The sequence below is a fragment of the Schistocerca piceifrons genome, chromosome 8, assembly GCF_021461385.2.
Source record: "Schistocerca piceifrons isolate TAMUIC-IGC-003096 chromosome 8, iqSchPice1.1, whole genome shotgun sequence".
NCBI classification, from domain to species: domain Eukaryota; kingdom Metazoa; phylum Arthropoda; class Insecta; order Orthoptera; family Acrididae; genus Schistocerca; species Schistocerca piceifrons.
This window is the reverse complement of record NC_060145.1, coordinates 254,024,985-254,043,877: the sequence shown is the minus strand read 5'-3', so window position 1 is coordinate 254,043,877 and position 18,893 is coordinate 254,024,985. Positions and strand designations below refer to the sequence as shown.

The 18,893-nt window shown below is 39.5% G+C and overlaps 1 protein-coding gene across 1 annotated transcript in view; it reads right to left on the bottom strand.

The window, feature by feature from the left end:
• The window catches only part of LOC124711302 (isovaleryl-CoA dehydrogenase, mitochondrial), a 62,374-nt gene that overhangs the window by 30,720 nt on the left and 12,761 nt on the right, over positions 1 to 18,893 (bottom strand). The window contains exon 4 of the mRNA XM_047241311.1: positions 15,305 to 15,466. Coding sequence (XP_047097267.1) covers positions 15,305 to 15,466 — 162 coding nt within the window. The remainder of the gene's footprint in view (positions 1 to 15,304; positions 15,467 to 18,893) is intronic.

The window sequence follows — 18,893 nt, the reverse complement described above, 5'->3', positions numbered from 1 at the left end:
AGACATGGAAAGATGGTTCAAAAGCGAAGCAACTTTTTCAGTCCTGTTTGTGCATCTGCCCTCCATCCAACATTTCAACAACATGGGGAGAGGTTACGTTTACCACCCGTTATTTGCATTATAAGACAGATTTAAAGACTCGCATTAAGTACAGCTAATAAACCACAGCATGCTAAAAAATCTGAGCATGGAACTTCTTCATTAACTATTCTTCATTATTTTTAACACAGTATCAGGTAGTCAGGAAGTGTAATTTTACAACATTAGTTTACTGAAACTGCAATAGTTTTTACGAGGAAGGAAAGCTGTAATTTAATGTCTCATTCAAGTACCTGTCGACTGAGCATGAGCTAAGCTGGGTAACGACAGAAAATATAATGGTCTTTTCACATGAATTACCTTAATTCATAGTAACCACAGAAAACATAAATATACACTATGTGATCAAAAATATCTGGACGTCTAGCTGAAAATGAATTACAAGTTCGTGGTGCCCTCCATCAGTAATACTAGAATTCAATACAGTGTTGGCCCACCATTAGACTTGATGACAGCTTCCATACTCGCAGGCATACGTTCAATTAGGTGCTCGAACGTTTCTTGGGGAATGGCAACCCATCCTTCACGGAGTGCTGCACTGAGGAGAGGTATCAATATCAGTAGGTGAGGCCTGGCACAAAGTCAGCATTCCAAAACATCCCAATGGTGTTCTATAGGATTCAGGTCAGGACTACGTGAAGGGAAGTCCATTACAGGGATGTTATTGTCATGTAACCACTCCGTCACAGGCCGTGTATTATGAACAGGTGCTTGATCATACTGAAAGATGCAACTGCCATCCCCGAATTGCTCTTCAACAGTGGGAAGCAAGAAGGTGCTTAAAACATCAATGTAGGCCTGTGCTGTGATAGTGCCACACTAAACAACACGGGGTGCAAGCTCCCTCCATGAAAAACATGACCACAGCATAACACCACCACTTCCGAATTTTACTGTCAGCACTACTCACGCTGGCAAATGGTATCAACTGGACATTCGCCATACCCAAACCCTGCCACTGGATCGCCACATTATGTGCCGTGATTTGTCACTCCACACAACATTTTTTCCACTGTTCAATTGTAGTGCCCCCAGAATTTTACGAAAGTCTGAAGACACTTGTGTTCCAGCTGTTTCGAACACGCGTTATTTTAAAGCAGGGCGTAAGGATGAGCATGGGATACTGCACCCATTTATTGTTTGTGCAGGCGAAACTGGAAGGGAGAAAATTCGTCGGCACTGGCAAGTGTTCAGTGTGACCTGCAAAGAATAAACACATACGGCCCAGAAGCTCCGTGGCCGGCTGCAAAGAGAGATGTAGCTTTGTATTGTTGAAAAACAAATGGAGTGACTCGAGATAGTGACTGTTTAGTAGACGTTGAACTGCTGTTGAGAGTATGTGGACTGGACGTGGATAGTCAGCCACTATAAAAGCTTATGTATTAATTGTGTTCAAAAATGTGTAATTAACTGATCTTGGGTGCTCGGTAATGTGTAGGCTTACGCCATAAAGTTGTGTGTGTGTGTGTGTGTGTGTGTGTGTTTGAGCTTTTTTTTTTTTTACAAAGTGGAAATAAATATGTTCCGGTGCATTGAATAATATTCCACGAGTAGCCTATTTTTAAATAAGGAGAGAGAGAGAGAGAGAGAGAGAGAGAGAGAGAGCGCGAAAATTTCCCCTTCCTAGCAGTGAAATCTTCGGTGCTAGCAGAAGACATCGGCACTGCAAGAAAGCAGAACCAGCATTCTTCAACAAGTAAGTCCACAAAAACGCTTAAGCTGTATAGAGGGAGCTTAACATTACACCGGGCCACCGCACAATCGTCCAATGTTTACGGTCCCTACTCCAAGCGAGGTGTCGTTTGACATCTACTGGCGTGATGTGTGGCTTATGAGCAGTCCCTCGACCTGAAATCCAAGTTTTTGTCACTTTTCACCTAACTGTTATAGTACTTGCAGTTGATCCTGATGCAGTCTGGAATTCCTGTGTGATTGGTTAGGTAGATGTCTGCCTATTACACATTACGACCCTCTTCAAATGTCGGCGATCTCTGTCAGTCAACACACTAGGTCAGCCTGTACGCTTTTATGCTATATGTGTCCCTTCACTTTTGCACTTCACTGACACATCGGAAACAGTGGACCTAGGGATGTTTAGGAGCATGTAAATCTTGCTTACAGACATATGACACAAGTGACACCCAATCACTTTACCACAACAAAGTCCATGAGTTCCACGGAGTGCCCCATTCTGCTCTCTCACAATGTCTAATGACTACTGATGACACTAAAATGAAGTACGTGGCAGTAGGTGGCAGCACAATGCACCTATATGAAAAATGTATGCTTTTAGGGGTGTCCAGATACTTTTGATAACAGAGTGTAGGTCCCTGGATAGGAATCTGAAACTTATTTGGTTTATTACAAGGAAAGATCTGCAAACGAAAAATTTAAGTTTCTAATGTAGACTACGAAGACAATAATAAATGTGAAGTGAATTTTCTATCAATGCTTGACAGAAGATGACAAGACAATGGGCAGGCACATGCATGCACATGAAAATCCCCCCCCCCCCCCCCCGCCCCACACACACACACACACACACACACACAGATGGTGACTCAATACCTCTATTACTGGGTGAGTTGTTATCTATACAGCTCAATTATTTGCATTTTGCCACAATTTTATACACACTGAAGCTGCATGTGTGATTGTCTGGGCAAGACTCAGCATCAGAGGTGAGCATAAAATGATAACGGATCCTTCTATCGCCCAGCAGACTCTTCTCCTGATGTAACTGAAAGCTCTGGAGAAAACCTCAGTTCACTTGTACATAAGTTCCCCCATTATACTGAAATCACTGATGGAGAGTTTAATCAGTCAACAATCAACTGGAAAAAATCACAATTTTATCAGTGGTGGCTGTGGTAAGACATCCTGTGAAATAGCACTAAATGCCTTCTCTGAAAACTACCTAGAACAGATAGTTAGGAACCCCATTCATGACGGGAACATATTGGATCTAATGACAACAAATAGGCCTAACCTCTCTGAGGATGTCCCCATTGAAACTGGTATCAGTGATCATGACAGTTGTGGCAACAATGATGACCAAAGTACAAAGGACAACTAAACCAAGCAAAAAGATATATATGTTCAATAAACTAGATAAAAAAATCAGCAGTGCAAATCTCAATGAGGAACTTGAACTTCCAGCACAGGGCAGGTGATAAAGAGGAACTATGGCTCAAGTTTGAAAGAATAGTTGACCATGCGCTGGATAGATATGTTCCCAGTAGAACAGTTCATAATCGGAGCGACCTGAAAGGTACACAGTCACTATAAAAGTACTTTTTTGGAAACAGAGATTAGTGTATAATATGTGTAAACCAAAGCGTGGGGCTATACTAGAGAGACACTGAATGAAACTCATTTGGCTGTCAAGAGATCAATGCATAAAGTCTTCAATGACTACCACAGCAGAATATTGTCAAGTAACCTTTCACAGAACCCAAAGAAATTCTAGTCCTATGTAAAGGCTGTTATTGGCACCAAAGTTGGTGTCCAGGCCCTAGCGAATGAGAAAGGAACTGAAATTGTGGGTAACAAAGCAAAAGCTGAAATGCTTAACTCAATTTTCAAATGTTCCTTTACAAAGGAAAACCCAGGAGAATTGCCCCAATTTAATCCCTGTACCACTGAAAAGATGAATGAAAGAAGTATTATTGTCAGTGGTGTTGAGAAACAGCTGGAATCGTTAAAACTGAACAATGCTCCAGGTCCCGATGGAATCTCTGTCAGATTCTATACTGAATTTGCGGCTGAGGTAGTTCCTCTTCTAACTGTAAACAAAACACCATGCCCCTTCTTAGAAAAACACACAGGTCACCCACATCTCCAAGAAGGATAGTAGAAGTGATCTACAAAACTACTGTCCGACATCCTTGACATCGATTTGTTGTTGTATCTTAGAACATATTCTGAGCTTAAGCATAATGAGGTATTGATATCCTCAGTGCCAACCACCATGGATTTCAAAAACATATATAATATGAAAACCAACTTGCACTTTTCTCACACAACGTACTGAAAGCTTTGGATCAAGGCAACCAGGTAGTTTCAGTATTTCTTGATTTCTGAAAAGCATTTGATGCAGTAACGCACCTACACTTATTGTCAAAAGTATGATCATACAGGGTATCTAATAAAATTTGTGACTGGATTGAGGACTTTTTGATAGGGAGGACACCGCATGTTATCTTGGATGGAGAGTCATCATAAGATGTAGAAGTAACTTCAGATGTGCCCCAGGGCAGTGTGTTGGGACTCTTGCTGTTTATGTTGTATACTAATGACCTTGCACACAATATTAATAGTAACATCAGACATTTTGCAGATGATGAAGTTACCTATAATGAAGTTAGGTCTGGAACAAGCTGCATAAATATCCAGTCAGATCTTGATAAGATTTCAAAGTGGTGCAATGATTGGCAACTTACTTTAAATATTCAGAAATTTAAAAATGTGCACTTGACAAGATGAAAAAACGTGGTATTCTATGACTATAATATCAATGAGTCACTGTTTGCTTTACCTGGGTGTAACACATGTAGGAATATGAAATGGAATGATCACAAAGGCTCAGTTGTGCATAAAGCACATGGTAAGGTTTGGTTTATTGGTAGAATACTGAGGAAGTGCTGTCAATCTACAAAGGAGGTTGCTTAAAATTCACCTGTGCAACCAAGCCTAAAATGCTGGATAAAACTTACGGGCTAGTTGGTAGATCACACACGTAAATTCACCCCCTCCCTCTTCTGATGGATCAGCCTACTTTAACTCATTTCGCAGTGTGTGGCTTAACCAAGTCTTTCTCTTGGCTTACAAGTAGAGCCTGTAAATACAACCCCAAATTGTTGGTATATTGTATAAGAAATTTTATTTTCCACGTTGTAGACACATCATTCAGTTTATACTGATTCACAGCTGTCTATGAGATTTGGTGGGGCAGTTTCAGAAAACAAAAGCACTTCAAGGCTATCAGTATACTATTTGGGAAGAACAGTATTAAGACAGCATCACGTCTCATAAGTCCAAAGATGAATGGAAATAAGAACCTAACATGGAAAAAGTTATCTGCTAGGAATGGAGATACTGCTGCTATTCTTTGTGTTTCATATGCACTTATGTGTGAAATATTCAAGATTTGAATGTTAGCACCGATTACTGAAAGGAGGCAGAGAGGTTAAGGGTGACTTGCTGCTCCCTCCTCCTATATCTCCCTACTTTTTCTTGTCTTGAAAAGGCCTCCTTCTGAAGTAGAAAACACATACACATTAACACAAGCACAACTCACACACACGTGGCCACTGTCTCTTGCTGCAGTGGCCAGTGGGAGATAACACATAAATAGGTTAAGGAAATCAGCATTTGTCTACATTCATATTCTGCAAACCACCATCAGTGCATGGCAGTTGGTATGTCCCAAGGTACCAGTTATTAGGGTTTCTTCCCATTCCCCTCATGTATGGAGCACAGGAAGAGTTATTGTTTGATGGCCTCTGTAAATTCTGTTATTATTCTAATCTTGTCCTAACAAAACCTATGTGAGCAATATGTAGGGGGTTGTAATATATTCCTAGAGTCATTTAAAGCTGGTTCTTCAAACTTTTTAGTAGAATTTCTTCAAATAGTTTACATCTATCTTGAAGAGCCTGCCAGTTCAGTTTATTCAGCATCACTGTAACACTCTCCCATGGGTCAAACAAACCTGTAACCATCTGTGCCCCCCTTCTCTGTATACATTCAATACATCCTGTTAGTCCTATATGCTACGGGTCCCACACACTCAAGCAATATTCTAAAACCAGTCCTGTGAGTGATATGTCAGCAATTTCCTTTATAGACTGATTGCAATTCCTCAGTATTCTACCAATAAACTGACGTCTACCACCTGCTTCACTCATAACTGAGCCTATATTATCACCCCATTTCATATCCCTACAAAGTGTTACACCTAAGTATTTGTAGAGTTGGCCGATTCCAACTGTGACCGACTGATATGAAAGTCATAGGATACTATGTTTTACTGTTTTGTGAAGTGTATAATTTTACATTTTTCAACATTTAAATCTTTGCATCACTTTGAAATATTATCAAGAGCTGACTGAATATTATGTATGCAAACTGAAGGAGGATCACTACTATCAGCAGCAGCAGGACATTAAGCGGAATCAGTGTCTGTTCCTTCGAAATAACAAGCACAACGCAGATCTAGCAGCTGTGAAACACTATATGTAAATTGAAGGGGGATCCCTGCTACCAGCTGCAGTGAGATATTAAGTGGAATCAGAGGCAATAAACTAAAATGTGTGCCAGATATATTCTTTCAGGCAGTACTTTATTATAGATAACTGCATCACCTGCAAAAAGTCTGAGATTACTATTAATATTGTCTGCAAGGCCACTGATATACAAAATGAATAGAAAGGGTCTCAACATGTGTTTCTGAAGCACACCAAAAGTTACTTCTACATCTGACAATGACTCTCCATCCAAGGTAACATGCTGTGTCCTTCCTACTAAAAAGTCCTTGATCTGATCACAAATTTCACTTGATATGCCATATGAGCATACTTTTGATTATAAGTGAGAAAGCTTTAAGTACGTCATGCGAGAAGAGTGCAAGTTAGATTCCACATGATCAATGTTTTCAGAATCCATGCCAGTTGATATGTTGAAGGTAATTCTGTTCAAGATACCTCATTATCTTTGAACTCAGAATATGTTCTAAAATTCTACAACAAATTGATGTCAAAGATATAGGACAGTAGTTTTGTGGATCACTTTCTTACAGAGGGATGTTACCTGTGCTTTCTTCTAACTACTGGGCACAGTTTTTTGATCAAGGGGTCTACGTTAGGTTATATTTATAAAAGGAGCTGACTCAGATTCAAATTCTATATAGAATCTGATAGTGATTCCATCAGGCCCTGGAGTTTTGTCCAACTTTAACAATTTCAGCTGTTTCTCAACACCAATGATGCTAATAATGATTTCATTCATTTTTTCAGTAGTATGAGGATTTAATTGGGGCAATTCTCCTGGGTTTTCCTCTGTAAAAGAACAGGTGAAAAAAGAGCTAAGAATTTCAGCTTTTGCTTTGCTACACTCAACTTCAGTTCCTGTCTCGTTCCCTAGAGAATGGACACTCAATTCAGTGTCACTGACAATCTTTACAAATGTGCAAGCTTTTGGAGCCAGTGGCTCATTCTGACAGAAGGACTGGCAAGATTTGGGAAGTAGTGAGAGTTCGGAAAATTCATCTAGAATCCCAGGTCAGGGGAGACATATTGGGAGGGATGAGAAGGAACTGGTTGCTGGGGATTGCACTGGATGAGATTTGAAAATCTGAGAGCTAAAAGCTGGAAGATAAATGAAGTGCATTATGTGTGGTAGAGGTGGGAAAAAATAGACAGGTCAGACAATAAAAGATACAGAAAACTAAAAGGAATGAGGAAAGAAATAGCTACTGAGTAGTAATGTTGTGACTGAAGAAACTAACGTAAATTAAGGCCATGTTGGTGGTGAGAATGAAGAACATGTTGTAATGTCAGCACCCAACTGTAGTGTTACCAATACACACCCTCAGTCTACACCCAGTCATCCTAAGTGATAACTTGGTAGTCATACTAATGTAGAAGGCCGGATAGTATGTACATAACGTGTTATTTCACACTTGGCTCTCCCTTTGATTGCTTGTGGTTTGCCAGTTACAGGGCTGTCATAGGTGCTGGCAGGAGGATGCAGTAGGGATAATTTCAGAGGTAGGAATCATAGGGCACGGAAATGGGTGCAGAAGGAATATGGGGTCTGATCAGTCTTTTCTGACATCCGGCATCTGACACTCACTGCATTCCTCAAGCACAGAAAAACCATTCACAGTGACGTGTACTGTGAGACACTACATAGCCTACAAATGTCTGTCAAGAGTAAATGGCCTAAACTGCTCACAGAGGGAGATATTCTGCTCCATGATAAAATGAGTCGACATGTCTCCAAGGCCACACAGAGTGTAATCGCCAAGTAGAAGTGGGAGTAGCTTAAGCATCTGCCCTACAACCCAGACATATCACACTGTGTCTTCCATGTGGTTGGGCTGCTAAAAACATCTCAAAGGAAAGTGCTTCAACTCTGCACATGAACTGAAGGACATAGTGGAGGGATAGCTCCTGTTACAGCCACAGTATTTCTGGGAATAGGGAGTCCTCCAGCTTGTGAAACAGTGCGATAGTTGTGCTCAGGCCTCTGATGATTATTTTTGAATAAAGACTTCAATTATATGGAAGTGACAGCCTGGGAACTCTGATTCACAATTATGCTGATGGGGTAATCACATATAGTGAAGGCTGAGGTGAGAATGGCTGTGTATTGCTGTAAGAAGTCTGCTTCTGAACAAAATATGATTGACTCGAATGCCAAGGCTGTAAGGGCAGCAACATCTGACATGGAAAGGATGCCACCTGTCAATATGTAAGTATTGTTCTCTGTTAGTAGATTTAATGTGAACATAAGTGTGTAGCTGACCCTCAGTGACGGCAAGGTGAACATCAAGAAAAGTGGCATAGGATTTAGAATAGGACTGCATGAAATGTAATTGGGACAACATGTTTAAAGATTCCAAAAATTTTATCAGGTCTGCGTCACCATGAGCCCATATGGCAAAGATGTCATCAATGCACCTAAACCAAAACAGGGGCTGAAACATGGATTTCAGGAAAGCCTTGTCCAAGCAATCCATGGAAAGGTTGGCACAGGAAGGATCCATCCTGGTTCCCAAAACCCTGCCTCAGATCTGTTTGTATGTCTGCCCCTCAAAGATAAATTAGTTGTTGGGAAGTTTTTTCGAGTCCTCAGTTTTCTGACTGGTTTGATGTGGTCTGTCACGAATTCTTCTCCTTTGCCAACATCTTCATCTCAGAGTAGCATATGCAACCTACATCCTCAATTATTTGCTGGATATATTCCAACCTCTGCCTTCCTCTACAGTTTTTGTCCTCTGCAGCTCCCTCTAGTACCATGGAAGTCATTCCCTGATGTCTTAACAGATGTCCTATCATCCTGTCTCTTCTCCTTGTCAGTGTTTTCCATACATTCCTTTTCTCTCCAATTCCACACAGAACCTCCTTATTCCTTACCTTATTAGTTCATGTAACTTTCAATATTCATCTGTAGCACCACATCTCAAATGCTTTGATTCTCATCTGTTCTGGTTTTCCCACAGTCCATGTTTCACTAACATAAAATGCTGTGCTCCAAATTTACATTCTCATAAATTTCTTCCTCATAAAGGCCAATGTTTGATACAAGTAGATTTTTCTTGGCCAGGAATGCCCTTTTTGCCAGTGCTAATCCGCTTTCGATGTCCTCCATGCTCTGTCATTGGTTATTTTGCTACCTAGGTAGTCTAATTTCTTAACTTTATCTACTTTGTGATCATCAATCCAAATGTTAAGTTTCTCAGTCTTCTCATTACTTTCGTCTTTTTTGATTTACTCTCAATCCACATTATACACTCCCCAAACTGTTCACTCCATTAAGGAGATCATGCAATTCTTCCTCACTTTCATTCAGGATAGCAATTTCATCAGACAATCTTATCATTGACATCCTTTAAACTTTAATTTTAATTCCACTCCTGAACCTTTCCTTTATTTCTGCCATTCCTTCTTTGATTTACAGATTGAACAGTATGGGTAAAGACTACATCCCTGTCTTACACCCACTTTAATCTGAGCACTTGTTTTGGTCGTCCACTCTTATAACTCCCTCCTGGCTCTTGCATATATTGTGTATTACCTGTCTCTCCCTATAGCTTACCCCTATTTTTCTCCGAATTTTGAACACATCGCACCATTTTCCACTGTCGAACACTTTTTCCAGGTCGACTAATTATATCAATGTGTTTTGATTTTTATTTAGTTTTGCTTCCATTATCAACTGCAACGTCAGAATTGCCTCTCTGGTGCCTCTACCTTTCCCAAAGTCAATCTGATCATCATCTAACCCATCCTCAATTTTCTTCCCATTCTTCCGTGTATTATTCTTGTAAGTAACTTTGATGCTTGAGCCGTTGAGCTGACTGAGCGATTATTCTTGCACTTGTCAGCATTTGCAGTCTTCGGAAGTGTGGAGATGATATTTTTCTGAAAGTTGGGTGGTATGTTGCCACACTCATACAGTCTACACACGAACATGAATATCCATTTTGTTGCCACTTCCCCCTCTTGATTTCAGAAATTCTGGTGGAATGTTATCCATCCCTTCTGTCTTATTTGATCTTAAGTCCTCCAAAGATATCTTAAATTCTGATTCTAATACTGGGTCCCCTATCCCTTCTAAACTGACTCCTGTTTCTTCTTCTATCACATCAGACAAATCTCCCCCTCACATAGGCCTTGAATGTACCCTTTCCATCTATCACCTCTTTCCTCGGCATTTAACAGTGGAATTCCCATTGCAATCTCAGTGTTACCACCCTTGCGTTAAATTTCACCAAATGTTGTTTTGACTTTCCAATAAGCTGAGTCAATCCTTATAACAATCATTTCTTTTTCGATTTCTTCACATTTTTCATGCAGCCATTTCACCTTAGCTTCCCTGCACTTCCTGTTTATTTCATTCCTCAGAGACCTGTATTTCTGTATTCCTGAATTTCCCTTAATGCTTTGGTACTTCCTTCTGTGATTGCCCTTTACTGAGATGCCCATTCCTCTTCAACTGTGCTGCCTATTGAGCTGCTCCTTATTGCTGTATCTATAGCCTTAGAAAAGTTCAAGTGTATCTCATCATTCCTTAATACTTCCGTATCACACTTCTTTACATATTGGGTCTTCCTGACCAATCTCTTAAACTTCAGCCTACTCTTCATCACTACTACATTATCTGCTTCTGGGTATGCCTTACACTCCAGTATCTGATTTCAGAATATCTGCCTGACCATGACGTAATCTAAATGAAATCTTCTCGTATCACCCAGTCTTTACCAAGTATAGCTTCTCCTCTTGCAATTCTTGAACAGAGTATTCACTATTACTTAGTGAAATTTATTATGGAACTCTATTAATCTCTTCCCTCCCTCATTTAGCCTTTGTCCTCCATCATTCCTTGTCCCAAGCCCATATTCTCCTGTAACCTTTTCTTCTAATCCTTCCTCTATAACTGCATTCCAGCCTCCCCCCCCCTCCCCCTCTGAGACTATTAGATTTTCCATCTACCTTTATGCACTGAATTACCTTTCCAATATCCTCATATACTTTCTCTCTCTCTCTCTCTCTCTCTCTTCAATCTTTGGCTAGCGGTGTCGGCATGTATACCTGAACTATTGTTGTCGGTGTTGGTTTGCTGTCGATTCCTATGAGAACAACCTTATCACTGAAGTGTTCACAGTAACACACACTCTGCCCTACCTTACTGTTCATAAAGAATCCTACTCCCATTCTTCCATTTTCTGCTGCTGTTTATATTACTCTATATTCATCTGGCCAGAAATTGTTGTCTTCTTTCCATTTCACTTCACTGGCCCCACTATATCTAGATTGAGCCTTTCCATTTTCCTTTTCAGATTTTCTAGTTTCCCTACCATGTTCAAGCTTTTGACATTCCACACCCCAACTCGTAGAATGTTATCCTTTCATTGGTTATTCCATCTTTTTTCTCATGATCATCTCCACCTTGGCAGTCCCTTCCTGAAAATCCAAACGGGGGACTATTCTGAAATCTTTTGCCAATGGCGAGATCATCATGAAACTTTTCCAGTTACAGGCCACATGTCCTGTAGATAAACATTATTTGTCTTTAATGCAATGGTTTCCATTGCCTTCTGCATCCTCATGCTGCTGATCATTGCTGATTCTTCCACCTTTATGGGCAGTTCCCCATCCCATGAACAACATTGTTCTCTGAATCTCTTTCTGTTCCTCTGCCCTCTTTGACAAGGCCGTTGGCAGAATGAGGGTGACTTGTTATGCAAGGAGTCTTTGACTGATGATGCTGATTATTAATCAAAATTTAAGTGGCAGTGGGTTTTGAACCCAAAACCAAGGACATTTTGCTTATTAATCAAAGAGACTACTCCCAGATCATGGGTACTTTGTTGGAAAGTATAAAGCTGATTAAGGTGAGTAGAAATGACATCACAGATTGGTATCAGGTGGGCATTGGTTGAGGTAATGTACAGCAGCAAGCAGACCATGTACATAGGAGATGTTGGTACAGACGGAAGAAGTATCCATGGTGACAAGGAAGGTGTGTGATGGGAGTGGGACAGTCACGAATTTCAGACAATCTAGGTTGGTGTCTTTAACAGAGGAGGGAAGAATTTTTACTACATGTTGCAGGTGATGATCAACTAAGGCAGTATATGTTCAGTGATCTTGGGAATAAGATAACAGATGGGAGTACAGATTGAGTTGTTACTCCTTGTGAGGTGTCTGTGGTTTGAAGGAGGGATTAGGCCAGTTTGTATCACAAGGATAGGATCTTGATAGACAGCAGATGCTATATGAAGGATATACCTAGTCAGCCGGGAGGATGATTATGAATCTTCAGTTTTTAGGGAATGAAGAACTTGGGAGTTCTGCAGAGGACAGGTTAGAGTCATGTTGTAGGTACCTGAGAATGGATTGTGAAGCAATGCTGGGTGTTAGGAATTCTTGAAAGGATTGCAAGGGGTGATTTTGAGGTAGCGATGGTGCATCAAGTTGGGATCATGTTCAGAAGTGTTCAAGGCAGGATTCAATGTCAGATTTTCTGTTTGAAAGTTCTGCGATTGGGTTGCAAAGTGATATTTCCAGTACACACAATGTGTAAAGGAAAATAGGTCCTTCAACATACACCAGCACGATTACTTGCAGGTTTCACAAGTTTAAGAGTGGAAGTGGGACCCTCTGACAATACAAATAATTCAGGAGGTTCAAGTGCCGCAGATGAGAGGTTGAGAACACTGTACTATTGTGGATGGTTTTGTGATCATGGATTATCATTGCTCTGGAAAGCAGTAGTGAAGGTTGGGTTATGTTAATAAGGCTGGCCAAGTGAAGATTCTAGGAGAGGAGTGGTGGTTGATGATTTGGCTGTTTAGGGAGCTGGAGAGGGTCAGGAAGGAAACACCGCTGTTGAGATGAAGGAGAAGGTATGATAGCTTCCCAAAGTGAAGTCCGACCTGTTGTTGCAGTCTGAAGTTGGTTTGTCACACGATATCATCCGAGGAAACACGAGGGGCAGGTAATTGCAAGATTTTGTAGAAAGAGAGAAGTCTACTCTACAACATGACAGTCATAAGTTCGGTACCTGTTTCACCACTCAAGCCATCTGGATTCTTCCCCCGGACACCAGTTTCTCAGAACTCCACACGCAGGGACTAGTGTTACAACATGCCCTTGGTTCTCACCACCCATATGGCCTTAATTTATGCTAATTCATTCGATCTTAGCATTTCTTCCATTTCTTCCCAGTAACTATTCCTTTCTTCACTCCCTTTTTGTATTCTGTATTGTATCTTCTGACCTGTCTATTTTTCCTCACCTCCCACTTTACAACATATAATACCGTTTGCTTTCCTGTTATTAACTCTTGCACAATGTTTTTCAGCAATCTCAGTCTTATTTAACACTGTCTTCCACCTTTAAGCTCTCAGGTTTTCAAATCTCATGTGGCGCAATCCCCATCCTTCTCATCCTGATGTGATGAAGCAAGCTGGGATAATTTTACTTCCCCTCTTGTTTTTGCCATCTGCCTCCTTAAAATTCATTTTTTTTCATTTTTGTACTAATTACCATTAACATACATGAGTATAATCTGCATTTTCATATAAGAGAAAGGTTGGCCCTTAGTTTTAAAGAATTTAACACAAGTTCTAATTAATACTTCTGTTATAGGGTGAAATCAGTAATTGTTTCACAAATTAATTTCTATTGTTGACTTATAAACAAATATAAATTCTGTAATAACTGTAAACATTTGGAAGACTAAATACTAGTAATCTTAAAGTATATATTTGGATCTATTTGAAAACATGTTAGCAAAGCCAGCTATTAATTAACTCCAAAGTAATTAACAGTTTTGTCAAAAGTATTGTTTGCGCAACAATATTTGTTAATTTCATGATTTGAACAAATAATTCGGCCTAACTCTTATAGTAGAAGAAACTGTTAAAAAGAACCAATTTTTCGATGTATTCAGTTAATTTAATGAGTTAAGATTTAACTATAATTTCTGTAAATTTAACTTTGAACGGCGTGTATTTTCAGTATCTATTATTGCGAGGATATATAAGGGCCTGATTTTTGGTCCCGAGACAATCAGTCCACGGCTGAGTTTCAGACAAGAAACCTGTGTTGGTTAGAACAACAATGCTTGAACTTAACTGAGAAATAAATGTTACACAATTGGGCCATGTATTAAACAATGACAGTGTGTGCTCCATATGTACCTTTTTATTCTTCAAGAAATGTGATCTATATGGTTAGGCTTCTACTGCTTGTAGATGTTCAACAGGAAACTATTGTAGCAGTATGTGGACGTTTGCCTGCAACCTATTAATGAGGCTTATCAAAAGTTAAACAATAGTGCACTGGCCATATAACTGTGTATTATTGAGGGGTTGTGAACAGTAGAAATAAAGTACTGTGAAATGCAAATGTACACCTGTCAGCTACATCATTTAAAGTAGTCAGTGTTGTACTTCCACACCCCATTTTTCAGCCAGTGTAGCAACACAGTTAGTTGAGACCGAGAATGATCAACAAAGAAATACAGCAGGGAATGTCGTCACACTGGCTGGTGAATCTCCCCTGATTTGTGGTTCTGGAAGACCTTTCCAAACTCTCCCATTTCCTAAACCTTGCCAGTCCCTTTCTTTCATCTCACTACCTTCCCCTTCAATCTCTCTGCCAGAAGAAGGAGTCACTGGCTCCACAATCTTGCACATTTCGTTAATCTTTATACATGCTTTCTCCTGCTGCTGCTTGGTGGGTGGATTTTTTATCTATTAAATTACATTTTCAAAAATGTTATTTTTGTTAATCTATCCTTTTCTTGATATTATTGTTATTTCATACAGGACTCTGTATTGTTTGATTAAGCACAGGCATAATTTAGTTTCACCCATGTCTACTGTCTGTACTGGGAATTGCACCTACAAAATGGAAATACTGATGAGCCTGTCTGTTAATCTAGCATTATTGCAAGCAATTATACTTACCACTAGCACATCTGCTTCTGGTCCATTTGTAATCCAGAATTTATTGCCATTTAAAATGTAATAGTCTCCCTTCTTCACAGCCTGAAGCTTCATAGACACCACATCAGACCCTGAGCCAGGTTCAGACATTGCTAGGGCACCTATGTGCTCCCCTGAACACAGCTGTTGATAAATGTTACTTGAATTTATATGCTGTGCCAGATTTATACAGAATGTTACAAAAAAACATACAATAAAAAGTCATTCAAAATGATGGAACACTGCAAACAGTTGTTCTTTCCTTTCAGGCTTTATTAAAGCGAATCTACATTCTGGCTAGTGACTAGCAATTATCAATGTAGTATTTCAGAGTACTTAAACATGTCCTAGTGCATCAGTCCCCTCTTATTTGGGTTCCTGTTACAGTTCATTAAAGTCTTGAATGAACTGCGACAGAAGCCCGAATAACACAGGACTGACGTACTAGGGGCCACAATAATAGGGAACTGATAATGGCCAGTTACTAGCTGAAATCTAGATTTGCTTTAATAAAGCCTAAAAGGAAAGGATGACTGATTGCCGTGTTCCATCATTTTGAAAGTCCTATCACAGTCATTGAGTGCATTCCCCATTCCTAATGGAGGGTAACTTTATACAATAAAATGACAATGATGGCATAAAATTACTGAATTATAACAATACAAACTGTTTATTTACCAGACATGCACTTAACATTTATAGTCCAGTCAACAGAAATAATACTACTCAATACTCACTGTCCCTAAAGAGTATCTGCTCTGGGTAATGTAGAGGCACAATATAATTACTGGGAAGTGTGTTAGCACAGGTGCCAAAACTAATAATTTCTGAAGATGTGATGTTACAGTGTTATATAATAATGTTAACCAAGTAAGGATACGAAAGAAAAGGCTTGTGTGTGAGACTCTGGTATAAGCAGAATAAATCACAAAGCAAAAAACTGATTGCTAAACCTCCTTCATCCACAAAGACAGGATAAAGAGTGATAGTTGGAACTGGAAGAACTATGCTGCAGACACCCAAAATGCAAACCACAGCACGACAGGATGAAGCATAAATTAACACTGAACTGCAAACGAACAAACCAAACAAGGATAACGACCAAGGAAAGCAGGATAGGCGCCTACTTTACCAACCTTTTGATCAGTTCCATTAAAACTGATTTCTTGGAGCTCAGGAGACATCAGTCCTCCACATTACTATGATATACTGATGGCATCCTCCATATATGAAGCTGTTGCCAACCTGAACAATTAAATTTTCATACACAGAGTTAAGTCATTTTGTGACATATATAATGTCACATTTCCTTTAATAACCAATAAGCAGAAAATGCAAAGAAAGCAGTTCAGCTTCTCAAAGTGGACCTGAATCAGTTATGTTTTTACTATGTTGGTGGCAGTAAAAAGCCCCACTGTCATGGCTAAAGTAGTGGACAGTAACCTACCAGAGGACTCCTCTTCCTTCCTTATGTCAGAAGCTGAAAATGTCAAATCAGTATTGTTGGAGCATCAAACATACAGCCACAAATCTCTGCTCTTGCAAATGAATTTGTACGATGATCAATCAAACATTCTGTGCTCCGAAAATAGAGTACCATTACTTATATCAGTATTCAAGATGATCAAGAAATAATTTCTTTAGAGTAGTTACTCATAAATAGAATGCCTTTGTTTACAAATGTGGATAAGAAAGGGCAGTGATAGTTTGGGAGACTACAGAAAGACCCTACATGTGATGGTCACAAGCAGTGTCTCTTTTTGAGCTTTCATATGCTTTAGTGGCCATGTTCCTCACTCCATAATCAAGGTAGGTATCTTGATTATTGTAACCTAACAGTAGTTTTTAGAATTAGATGCTAACACAGTTGTGATGATGTGCTGAATTTAAACAAGACCAATAAAATAGCATATACGTAATTACTTTTTATTATTTCAGCAACATCCTTTATGAAGATTCTCTGCTACAAAGCAATATTGTTGTGCATTCTGAAAAGGGGTAAAGGTAAGTTCTATGATAAACCTGTAAAGTGCAGGCCATTCACTTTCCTGTCCAGAGTGGCAAGTGTAGACAACTTGGTCAAAACAGCACCACCAGTATATGGTGGTACAAATACTGTCTTTGGTGAAGTAAACCATAACAGATGCTGGATCTATAATCTATCTACCTATCTATATCCAGATCCCGCTCCAGCTAGTACCGGGTCTGGGTGCTGATGAGTCCTCTCCATTTGGCTCTGTCTTCCCACCACTTTTCTTCCTCCACTTGCTGCCAGGTCACATCTCTCCTTTCCATAGATATTCTCATTCCTGTTTTCCACTGTATTCTTGGGTGCCCTCTAGATCTTTTTCCATCCATCTTTAGTTCTTCCACAATTTTGGGGAGTCTCTGCCCATGCATCCTCTTAACATGCCCGTATCATCTTACTCTGGTCCCCCCCCCCCCCCTCATACTTTCTTGTTTAAGGTGCTTTCTAATATCTACATTCCTTACTCTGTCCATTCTCGTTTTTTCCTTAACTGCTCTGAGAAATTTCATTTCCCATGCTTGCATTGCAGTCTGCTCCAATCCCTTTCTGTCATTGTCCATATTTCACCTCCATGGGTTACAATAGGGAAGTAATAGCTCATACATAAGGAGTTTTGCTTTTTCTGAAACTTCCTTATTCCAAATCAGGTGTTTTATTGTTTGGTAGATATTGCCTCTCTTCTGTAGCCTCCTATTAATTTCGTTGGTTATTCTTCCATCACTAGATATTTCACTCCCTAAATAAGCGAAACTGTCTACCACTTTGAGGGATTCTCCATTCAAAGTAATATTTCCGTTGATCCCTTTGTCTCTTCCAACTACCATTACTTCCCTCTTATCTTTATTTATTTTTAATCCATACCTTTTCATTATTTCCCTCCACGCATCAAGTTGTAACTGTACATCTACATCTTTATTGCCCCATATTACCATATCATCTGCAAAAATCGTATTTTTGTCTTCTTCTTTTACTATATCTTTAACTGTCCTCTTCATTCCCTCCATCACAACATTAAAAAGTGCAGGAGATAGTATACTTCCTTGTTTAAGTCCTTGTCTTATTTCGAAGTATTCAGAGTTCCCAATGGTGTTCTAATTCTACAATTGTGTCCTCTGTACATTGTCTTTATTACATTAATGTGTTCATCTTCTATATCTATCTTCTTCATTTCTTCCCAGAGTCTTTCCTTGTTAACTGAGTCATATGCCATTTCTATGTCTATAAAAACCATTATCACCCTTTTGTTATACTCCCAACTTTTTTCCATTAGTTGACAGATAGAAAATATCAGGTCGATCGTGCTTCTTCCTTTCCTAAGCCCATGCTGTTCTTCACTCAGCTCCTTTTCTATCTTTTCACTTATTCGATGTAATAAAATTCTTTCAAAAGTCTTGGCTGTATGACTCATAAGGATTATTCCTCTGTAGTTTTTACAAAGTCTTTTATAGCCTTTTTTTGAAGATGGGAACAATGACTTCTCTCCTCCAATCATCAGGTATCGTACTATTTCTCCACACGCTTGATAGTACTCTATACAGTCAT